Source organism: Hibiscus syriacus, unplaced genomic scaffold, assembly GCF_006381635.1.
Source record: "Hibiscus syriacus cultivar Baekdansim isolate YM2019G1 unplaced genomic scaffold, ASM638163v2 tig00110503_pilon, whole genome shotgun sequence".
NCBI lineage: Eukaryota > Viridiplantae > Streptophyta > Magnoliopsida > Malvales > Malvaceae > Hibiscus > Hibiscus syriacus.
Genome location: NW_024062764.1, coordinates 5,812,794 through 5,824,220, shown reverse-complemented (window position 1 = coordinate 5,824,220; position 11,427 = coordinate 5,812,794). Strand labels below are relative to the sequence as shown.

Here is an 11,427-nt window from a genome sequence, read left to right as displayed (position 1 = left end):
AATAATCGAGAAGATAAAAATCAAGAGGAGATAAACAAAAGATATGAAAAAAAATCAATTGTTTTCTTTCGAGTAAAAAGATGTTAAAACCTCAGTAAGCAATCCGAGTTGTTCCACCAAAGGACGACAGAGCTGGAGGCGAGGATAGCTGGTTGACTCGGAACAGTGTGGAGATTTTGATGGGAGTGGCGGTGAAGGCGACGATAGCACCGAACGGCTGCAGCTTTGTCGGTAAAGGGTAAACAACAGAAACCAGGTAAAGAAAAAAAATGATCGGCGGCGGGACGATGATGAGTGTTGTCGCAACGTTGGTCAGTAGAGGCTCGACGGTGGTGAGTGGTGCCGATTTGCTGAAAACGCACGGCCAATCGATAGAAAATTAGGGATAAAAAAATTATGGAATGGGCATAATTGTGTATATATGATATAACGATGGACAATAGCAGCGTTTATATTAAAATGCCATTAAGGGACCAAAATTCTGCGGTGTTTATTACAAAAACGCCCCTAAAGGACAACACTACTATGGCGTTTATTAATAAAACGCCACTAAATGATAAAATTATTACGACGTTTTTCTATAAACGCCGCAAATATACATGGATATTGCGGCGTTTGGTCACAAACGCCACTAAAGTACAATACTATTGCGATTCTCACAAACGCTACTAAATTAAGAGTATTTTTGCGGCGTTTAATAAAAAACTACCGCTATAAGCTAACCCTATTACGACATTTTTAGTAAAAACACCATTATAAAGTAACCCTATTGCAACATTTTTTTTAAAAACACCGCCAAACTTTCATTTTTTGACATTTGGGTTTTAAACGCCGCAATATGTTTAAAATTTGTAGCCTTTTTTCCCCTAATTTTTTCCTTTAATAAAAAGAGTATCCTAAAAACATAATAATCCTAATATCCATAAACTAATTAGAACCGCATATTAAAAAAATAAAAAAAAATGAACATTTAAATACAATCCAAAAATTAAAATAAAATAAAAATAGAGAGCAAATGTTTAATAAAAAAAGTCTCCTAAAAACATAATAATCCTAATCTACATAAATTAAATTTACTATAATGTAGTAGTTTTATGTAATTAACAACAATCATTCATTTAATTAAGACAGAAGTTTTGCATAAAAATACTTAACAACACCACTATTGTACATCTTCATTAGAGCCAACGTCGTCTTCATTGGTCGTCGGGACATACAGAAGACGACGTCGGCTGGAATCGTGTGAGGGTCGTTGTTGTACCAGAGAAATCTTTTTTAGGGAAGTAGCGTTGAAATGATTTTAGGGATTGGGAAAAAGAAATGTGTGGAGCATATATTGACCCTTTTGCGGTGTTTTTTAAACAAACACCACTATTGTACATGTTTTTGCGGCGTTTTTATAAAAACGCCACTATAAACAACATATTACGGCGTTTGTTATACAAACGCCGCTAAATAACTACTCTATTACGGCGTTTGTTTCATAAACGCCGCTAAATTACTTATCTATAGCGTCATTTGTTGAACAAACGCCACTATAAACAACACAATAGCTGCGTTTGTATAAAAACGCCGCGAAATTACCACTATGTTGCGGCGTTTGTTGAAAAAATGCCACTATAAACAAATCTATTATGGCTTTTTAGCTATAAAAGCCGCTAAAATACCACTCTATTACGGCATTTTTTTGAAAAACGCCGCTAAAGTATCATTTTGTGGCGTTTGTATTGTAAACGCCGCGACATGCTTAACTTTTGTGGCGTTTGCCCTTAAAACGCTGCTAGAAACGCCGCTATAGAACACTTTTGCTGTAGTGCGCATCATGATTTTCAAAAATCTTGAGCCAATGTCTTGTTATTGAGCACAATAGTTTATCTCCCGCATTCATGTTAGGGGGAAAATGCTATTGGCTTTAATAAACGAATACCCTTTTCAACTGTGCATCCATAATAAATTTTTTTTTAAAAAATGTTTGAACTCAAAATTTCTAATTTTAAATATAGGATAATAAATTAGGTACCGATATTGGGCGCTGTGAGGGTGCTAATTCTAAACCACACGTAACTGACTCATGAACCTATTTTTGGTTTTCGTAGACCCTAAACTTGGTATTTTGATAAAAATAAAACGTTTTATTAAAATCACACAGTTTTTATGGTATTCCGATCGCACCTTAAAATGATTGGTGGTGACTCTTCACATTTCAAAATCTTTTCGAAGAAAAACCCCTAAGTCGATCTGGTTTTTTCCCCACTGGGGCGAAAAACAGTGATGACAATTCTAGAAAATTGTTTAAATTGGAATTAAATAGTAGCATAATATTATAAATATTTACAAAAAAAATTTAACAGAAACTCAAACAATTCAACTCGAAAAAATTTTAAATTAAGTTTGTGCTATAAAATAATACTTGTCAACTCAAATAATTCGAAATTTTTTTATACGACTTGATCGAACGCACACCCCTAGTTGTGGTTGTTTACTCTAAACCGGAATGAGTCTTGTCATATCTCATTGCATCGGGCTGTGTCGTCATGGCATTGCGCCTTAGTGTCGGATAACAGAAAAGCCTTAGACCCTTTCCGAGCATGACCATTGCTCCGATCAGGCACACGCCTGGTGTGCCAAGATGCACTTTTTTTAAGGCAACGTGTGCCGAGAAAACTTTTCCATTAGTTGTAATATTATTGGTAAGAAAGGGGATAATATGCTTCAACCATAGATATAGAATCATATTGACCAGTGCAAGGAAAAGAAAATTTTTCATGTTTCGCCCAATTTTACAAGTAAACACGGACACATACAATACACTTGTTTACATTATGCTCGGGCGAGGATTTTTACCGGTTACTTTTTTGTGTGCCTCGGCCAATATAAGGAATCTAGCACCCACAGTGTTCCTTATGCCCTTGAATACACTGCCACTGGGTAAAGATCGATGATCTAGCTAACTGATTCGACTGAATTTTAGTTATTTGGTACTATGTTCTGCTATACAATAGCCGGTCTGCCATCTAGACTATTTACTAGAATGTTTTCGTCTCTTCGGTCATTATTTCCTGCCCGATAAGAGTGATTCTCGCTAGTTTTTCCTCGTTCTCGTCGAAAAACTGGTTTCTATGTTTTACTATGCAGGCTCCACCTAACACTGGTCATTACGGCAACGGTCTGTTGTTGGATGATGCAAGTATATTTTCGTTTTACTTTTTATCGTTCTTCTGTATTAGCTCGACTTTCATATCGATATTCTTGGTAAAGTATTAGAATATGAAATCTCCAATGCATGATGATTATCACCTGTGGGATTCTTTTGGCTATGCTGTCCTTCGAAAATTTTGGTTCTGCAACGAGGAACAACTTTTCTTCCTAGGATTCTGAATTTGAATGATTTCATATATAAAGAATGAATACCTTTACTAAGACCTAATTCGAAGGCGTATATTAAGAACTCGTCATGAAACGAGAATAATATCTTGTGTATCGTGTTCGTTAGGTTCTTTAGCTATGGATTTACCGAATGGATCACCTTGTTGATGACTGAGTTCCATTAAGTGCCTTAATATGCTGCATGGTTTCTATGATTGTTGTAATAATGATTGTAGAATAAGGTAAGATTCATAGGGTTGATGATGAAGTCCTGGTTTTTTTCATTTAAAAGAACATCAAACCGGTTTACTCAGCGTTGCTGCCTTCGACACACTCAGACACGTCAACTTAATATCTGCTTCTTAGCGTTTACTCTCGACTCCTTCTCGAGTGCATGTATAGTATTCATACAAACGACCTATGTCCTGCATTGAGCACATTCGTACTATGTTTGCTTAGAACTCTTTGTTATTCCTAAAATACTCATGTTCGACACTCGTGACATTCTCACTCGAGTCCAAGTAACCCGGCATTGGTGTCTTGCTAGTTTGTAATGTTAGTTCTTTGGCTTCGACAGGTGGGCGATCGTATATCTTGCACAAATTAAAAAAAATTAGCTGACCCTTATTCCTATATGTAATGGGATAAGGGGAGGTAGGACAGTAGGTTGCCCCAACGTCAGGTTGAGAGCAGTTTCCGTGAGAGACTTCCGAATTATGAATTACCCCGTGGGACTCGATCCCACGACCCCATTTTGAGTGAAGGGGAGTAAATTTCTCGGCACAAAATCGTTTTCGAGGTTATCGGTAAACAAGGCGAGAACGGGATTGGCCCCCGAATTTAGTTGTCATGTGATGTAACATGGCTTCTCAAGCTGTTTCTGTAAGTAATCCTTATCCGAAGCTTGAACTTTGAATGCGTATCATGTTATCACATTGTTATTTGTTTCTCATTTGTTCACTTTTCATAAGAATTATTGTTGTTTCCATCGACTCTCATGCAGATGCATTTGTTTTATGAAATAAATTAAGAAAAAGCATTACATTTCTTTTAAATTACAAAGCAAGCATGTTCGATCTTGCATTGCAACTCCATCGACTTTCTATTTGATAACATATCTAACTATGACGCTCATTTTAAATTAGTGCCAGAACTTTTAATTGTTCTAATTTCATCCTTATGTTGTTAATGTATTAAGTTTGTAGTTCTTTTATTCCTAATGTGCATTTTTTAAAGTCTAATCTAATGTATTAAATTTTTACTTCTTTTCAAAAAAAAAAATTAACAGAACTCATCACCTCGACGTGATGAGTTCATGTGTTTTTTTTTTTCTTTCCAACCTTATAATAATCTAAAAATAATAATTTTTTAATAGAACTCGTCATCTTGAGGTGACAAGTTTTGCAGGAAATATTAAAATATTAGGCTTGAAATAGAAAAATTATATTCTATGAAATTCATCACCTCGATCCCAAATTAATTTTTGATATGTCTTATTGGGCCAAATAATTACGGTGGGTGCCTATTGGTAAAAAAAACCTCCATACTACTTGGGCCTAAATCAAGAACCCAACCACCTTTTTTGGGTTTAAAGGCGTAATGTATTCAATGACTACTATGCCATACAATAAACGAAATCCAATTAGGGTAGTAATATAATTTCCATTAGCTAGGGTTTTCGTATATAGCAAAGCTTCACATACCCGTCCGTGGCTGCCGTGCTTCCACTCAAACCCTAGCTTCAAAAAAGCCCCAAAGAAGGCTTGAACATTTCCCTCATCCAAAATGGGTATTTCTCAGATCCCTCTAATTCGTCACTAACCCTTCAAAATCATGTAATTTTTCTGCTTAATGAGTTTATCTTCATTTTCTTTGCAGGTATATCTCGTGATTCGATGCACAAGAGGCGTGCCACTGGTGGTAAAAAGAAGGCTTGGAGGAAGAAGAGAAAGTAATAAACAAACCCTTTATTTTATTTTTTGCGTTCAGGGTTTTAAATTACGGTTTCGGTCGTGTTTTTTTGTTGTTGCTTCCCGTTTATCGTTATTGCGGACGTAGTGGATATTATCACGGTCATTGTGGGTATAATAACATTTTTGGAGGGCACTGCTACTGTTATATAATTTCCTTTTTCTGATAGCGAGCCACTATTTAAATCCCTGATTGTGTTGTCTAATTGTTTTTGTTTTAAATTAGTATGTATGTGTTTTGCTAATTTTTTGTTGGTTTTTCTTTCAAGGTATGAACTCGGAAGGCAACCGGCGAACACGAAGCTGTCGAGCAACAAAACTGTAAGGAGGATTAGGGTTCGTGGTGGAAATGTGAAGTGGAGAGCTCTGAGACTTGACACGGGGAATTACTCATGGGGAAGCGAGTCAGTGACTCGTAAGACCAGAGTTTTGGATGTGGTTTACAATGCATCGAACAACGAGTTAGTTCGTACACAAACTCTGGTGAAGAGTGCTATTGTTCAAGTTGATGCTGCTCCGTTCAAGCAGTGGTATCTCCAGCACTATGGTGTTGAAGTCGGTCGCAAGAAGAAAACCGCAGCGGCCAAGAAAGAAGGAGAGGTTGTGTGTTTATTGTTTATGTGTTGTTTGCATTGATAATACTTCAATAGATTGACTCTTAGGGAATGAATTTATTGTTTTAGTAGCAATTATTTGGTTTGTGCTAACCTTGATTTTGTCCACATTAGTGTGTAGTTTTTTTGTAAGTAGCTGATTTTAGTTTATCTGCAATTGAACATTTGTTTTTGTCTGTGGTTCTACTTGTTGCTACTGATTTACCCTCACTTTTGAACTGTATGTGCATATGATATGACTATTGTTGATGGAACAAGGTTGCTTGTGTCGGCTAATGGCAGTTCACCCCTACTGGTTTTGGCTGTGGGCATAGAGCCGAATATCAGTGGTCAGTCATTTCTCAGTATAAAAGAGTTGGTTATGCGAGAAAGAGAGTGAACCAAAAAGCCAGAAGCCCCCTTGCTTCCCATTATGGGAGTTTATATATTGATCCTTAGTGTCGGTGTCAGACGTAGGTCTATAATAATTATTCCTAGATTGACATGATAGGTAGTTTAGGCTGGTGTGGCAAGTTGATTATTTATTTTGACATTGCTGGATCATGTGGGCCTGCCAAGGGTCATATCAGCTAGTCATAGTTTCCCAAGATTTAGTTCTTTGGGATTGTTCATCCCGAGAGATTCTCTTTGCCTCTTCTGGAATTTTGAGGTGCTGGAGGTGTTTTAGGGTCCTTCGGTAGCTGTGAAGGGCGAGGATGGTGTGTGTGAAGGATCTTTAGTGGGGCACAACAACTATTTATATGTGAGATGTTTTTCCTATATCTAATGCTTTGAATCTGAGGTAAGTGTTTGATACAAGTATGTGTTTGACATGTGTATGCCGAACTTTTGTTATATATCTAGAGATTTGGACCTCCATACCCATGTCTGCTAGATATTTACTGGTCACTGATACATCTAAGGAAATTGACTGTCAGCGCAACATAGATTTCTTTCATGCTAGCATAAGCATATCAGTTGGATTCCGTGCTTCTCCTCGGCAAGATTGAGCTTAATGATGGTATTTCTGTTTATAGGAAGGTGAAACGGCCACTGAGGAGACGAAAAAGAGCAACCATGTTCAAAGGAAGCTGGAGAAACGTCAGCAGGATCGCAAGCTTGACCCACACATCGAGGATCAATTTGCAAGTGGTCGTTTGTTGGCTTGTATCTCCTCAAGGCTTGGTCAGTGCGGCCGTTGTGATGGGTATGTCTCGAAAGTTCTCTCTCCTCTCACTTTTACGCATATCTGATGTTTTCGCCATTGTAAGTATTATCATTCTCAAATGGGTTTGGCAGATATATCTTGGAAGGCAAAGAGTTGGAATTCTACTCGAAGAAGCTCCAGAGGAAGAAGGGGAAGGGGGCTGCCTAAAATTTTTGTTATGCGAGGTTTCGTCTTACGCATCAGAATCTCTTTTTTTGCCTTGTTACTTTTTAAGAACGTTTATGATTATGTTTTGAACTTTTAGTTTGAATGTGTCGATGATGTTTTTCATGTTTGAAGTTCGATGATGTTGAACTTTATGAATGCAGCAAGCCATTTTGGTTATAATGATCAACTTGTTAGATATGCTGAAAGTGAAATAGTTGAGCTAAGTTGCCACTACGACAAATTAAATCCTCTTATTTTGCTAAATCTTCGTTCATATTTGGTGCAATGCCATGTTTATCAAACAGTCATTTTGGTCTTTGTTTTTTAGAAATATTTTAATCCCGATGTTTCATTTTAGAGTAAAAATGTCTCTATTTGATCGAATAATTATTTTGATTTTTTTTGAAGATTTAACCTTCAATATTTTATTTTACGGTAAGAATAAATTATTTATTAGTTAATGGTTTTCATTTATGCGTCTTTTTACTTTGAAATGAAATGTTGGGTCAGTATATTAAAAAAAACTATAAAGTTTTTTATTTATCTAATTAGACTCTTGAATTTAGAAATTTAATCGATTAAATTTTAATTATTTTTTTAATATTTTCATGTAGTATATTTATAACTTGTCATGTATTTTTTCAAAATGTTTTAAAATATTTAAAAAGCCAAAAATATTAAGACCTGGGACATTAATTAATCTGCAAAAGTAAATAAGAATTTAATTCAAATATAAGTACGAGATATAAGCTAAAGGGATAATTTCAGTTTCCTTAAGCTCATCTTTAAACTTAATTGGATATAAGTATGGGATAATATTTCGAATGATATATTATAATAATTAGTTAAGAACATAAATTAAAGATTAAAGGATACAATATTTTAATGAAATAAAATATATTTTATTTATTTCCAATATATTTAAATTAACTAAAAATTGATTATAAAGTAATATATGTATTAAATATATTCAACTATTGCAATAAAGTTCAAACTCTTTTATAGTTGTTGATACTTGAACTCGCGACTTTTAGAAATAACGATTCTTTGAATCACACAAACAAATTAGTTCGTGCTTAAACCAAAATTTTGCTATGCAAAAAATTATAATTTGGGATATATAATAGAATTAACTCTAATAAATTTTGAATTTTTACAATTTCATCCTTAAACTATGATTTTCATTCAATTAATCCTTAAATTTTTTGAATATTTTAATTTCATCCCTAAATTATGATTCTCATTCTAAATTAGTCCTTAAACTTTTGAATATTCTAATTTCATCCCTAAACTATGATTCTCATTCTAAATTAATCCTTAAACTTTTGAATATTCTAATTTCATCCCTAAGTCCCCAAACTTGTAATGAGTAGACTCGTTAGAGGTAAGATTAAGATTAAAATCATTGACATAGCAGTTTTGATTAAGAAGTTTTAATCTTCGTAATCAGTAAACTCTTTAGAGGTAAGCTTAAGTTCTTCAATTCCCCATTCCTTTTGTTATTGTCGTTCACGTATAAATTGGAACCACGCTTTTGGGTCTCCATCATCTATGTTCATTTCTTGATCATTTGTCTGAGTTGGTGGGATATTCGAGCTGGAAGCAACATCCTCAATGGTACGAGCAAGGTCGAGATCATCGAACTCTACAAACAAATCGACATTATACAAAGAGTGATAGTAATATGTCTCAATCATTCTAAAAATGTCTACATCATCGTTTAGATAAAACCTCGTGCATGATAGTTGAAATTTATAATATAAAGAATATACTCTTCTATTGTTGCCGAGTAGAACTCTTGTTTTTATACTGAACTTCAACTCGTGTAGTTGAATGTATTTTGGGAAACACGTGGTTTCGTAAAAAACAATTGAACAAATAGTTGACATGTTTGAAAAAAAACTCAAGCTTTGGAAGTGAAAGATTGAAGGTGTTCTGGTTTTTTTTTTTTTTTTGCTTCAATAACAAAGTAAAATAGCTTTCGAATCACGCATATTAATAGTTGTTGAAGATGATTAAATGAACACTGAAAAGTTGGTGAAATAGGTCATTATTTTAATATATAGTTACGAGTTTAGGTATCTCCCGAACGATGTATATTGACCACCTATTGTCTCTGAAGAATGGTTGCTCAATCCGCAATTACGAAGGAAGTTGAGGGGTTACCCTGAATCTAATCGAATTCATACTAATATGGATGACCCTGAAAGAGAGCAAGGTCTGTCGAAGCTATGTGGCCACTATGGAGGTGAAGGGCCACAATAGGAAGCATTGTCCACATCTCCCAAGATATCAAGCATGCCGATAATCTTTATGTTGATCAAGAATAGACTTTATTGATTGAAATAGTCCTATTTATGTCCTTATGTTAAAGTTTTAAGTTTGTAGTTTTTTTCTTGCTAATGTGCATTTCTGAAAATCTAATATAATGTTCATAGTTTATTGTTCTTTTCAACATAATCGACCACATTTTGGAGAGCAAAAAAAAATTCTAACATAATTCGTCACCTCGATGTGATGAGTTCTTGTGTATTTTTTCTTTCCAACATTAAATTCGCATAATAATCTGGAAAAAATAATTTTTTAATAGAACTTGTCACCTCGAGGTGACGAGTTTTGCAAGAAATATTAAAATATTGGGTCCAGAATATAAAAATTATATCTCATAGAATTCTTTACCTCAATGTGACGAGTTCGCCTTGGACTGTAAAAATGTTGTAGATCTCAAATTAATTTTTGAGGTACCCTATTGGGCCAAATAATTATGGTAGTGCCCTATTGGGCCAAAAAATTACAGTGGTGCCCTATTGGGCCAAAAAAATGTAACATTGAATGCTTTGGATTTATTAAATTTATTAAAGGTTTAATAAAAATAAGTTTTCAAATTATACCGTTTTCTTCAAATCGATGTTTAATTTTTTTCCGAAGAATCCAAGTGTCCAATGTCACCATTTTAGGTGTCTGGATCTAACCGTCGTCAAGAAATTTCGTTAAGTGACATGTGTCACATTTTGATAATTCTGAATTTTTTAAATAAATGTTATTATATTTAAAAAATCCATTTTTTTCTAAAATTATAATTTTAAAAACCCCAATTTCAATCCATATGTCATCATTGGCATCCACCATCAAAGTCAATCGACCAAAATTTCAACGATATATGGCCGAAAGAACATCCAATGGTCGAAATCCCCTACTCCAACCTTCAATTGTAGCGAAAATCATTTATAGAGGTGGAAATCGACATTCGCAAAATGTTGCACTTACATAATAGTTGGGTGCTCGGGCCCGTTGTGAAAACAAAGGGTTTTTTTTATCATGGTTGGTTGGTCGATCACACGTCATTGGGTGGTCGGTCGATTGACGATGGTGGTGACGGCCTACAGTGACAAAGGGATTGAAACTAAAATTTTAAAAGTTTTGGAGTTTTTATACTTTATAAAATTTTGGGTTTTTTCTTTTAAAAATTATAATTTTAAGTTTTTTTTAATTTTATAAATGCGACATATGTCCCTTAACGCAGAACAGTAGTTACAGTCCGAACAACTAAAATGATGACGTTAAAAATGTTAGGCATCTGAATTGATTGAAAAAAGTTTAGATACCTATTTAGAAAAAGTGGTATAATTTGTGGACTTATTTTTATATTAAGTCTTTAGTAAACTATTTAAAATTACAAAAAATAAATGTGTTAACTTAGATAATTAAAACTATTTTATTAAAAAAAAAATCATAATAGTATTTTATTTCTAAAGTAAAATTTCAACAAAAGGTTTTAAGGTTTAAACCTTTTGTAATGATCAATCTTTTGATCAAATTCACCAATATGATGTAAGTGGATAACAATTTTTATTAACACCTTAAGATTTAGGGTTCAACTTGTGCTGTAATAATTATTATATAATATTTTAAATTTATTTTCACTATTTAAATATAAAATATTTATACATCGTTGCACATCACTGAATAAATTATTTTTATGAAAAATATTCAAAATTTGAAAGATTTATTCGTGATTAACACCTTATTACAAATTTAATTATAATTATAATTATAATAAGAATATAATTAAATTAAGTATTATTTTATTAAAAAATATTAAAATTATAATGAACGGTAAATT

The 11,427-nt window shown here is 33.8% G+C and overlaps 1 protein-coding gene across 1 annotated transcript; it reads left to right on the top strand.

Moving 5' to 3' along the window:
* The first annotated feature begins 5,048 nt into the window (after positions 1–5,048).
* On the top strand, positions 5,049–7,435 carry LOC120129830 (40S ribosomal protein S8-like). Its single transcript, XM_039147236.1, has 5 exons — positions 5,049–5,155; positions 5,245–5,317; positions 5,606–5,936; positions 6,967–7,136; positions 7,229–7,435. The coding sequence occupies exons 1-5, from the start codon at positions 5,152–5,154 to the stop codon at positions 7,302–7,304; spliced, it is 654 nt and encodes a 217-aa protein (XP_039003167.1). The 5' UTR covers positions 5,049–5,151; the 3' UTR covers positions 7,305–7,435.
* Positions 7,436–11,427: the final 3,992 nt, after the last annotated feature.

Bases quoted from the DNA above. Each gene is read 5' to 3' on its own strand.
- LOC120129830 (XM_039147236.1), top strand. The intron at 5,937-6,966 runs GTTGTGTGTTTA...TTCTGTTTATAG, and splicing joins CGGCCAAGAAAGAAGGAGAG to GAAGGTGAAACGGCCACTGA. The intron at 7,137-7,228 runs GTATGTCTCGAA...TGGGTTTGGCAG, and splicing joins CAGTGCGGCCGTTGTGATGG to ATATATCTTGGAAGGCAAAG.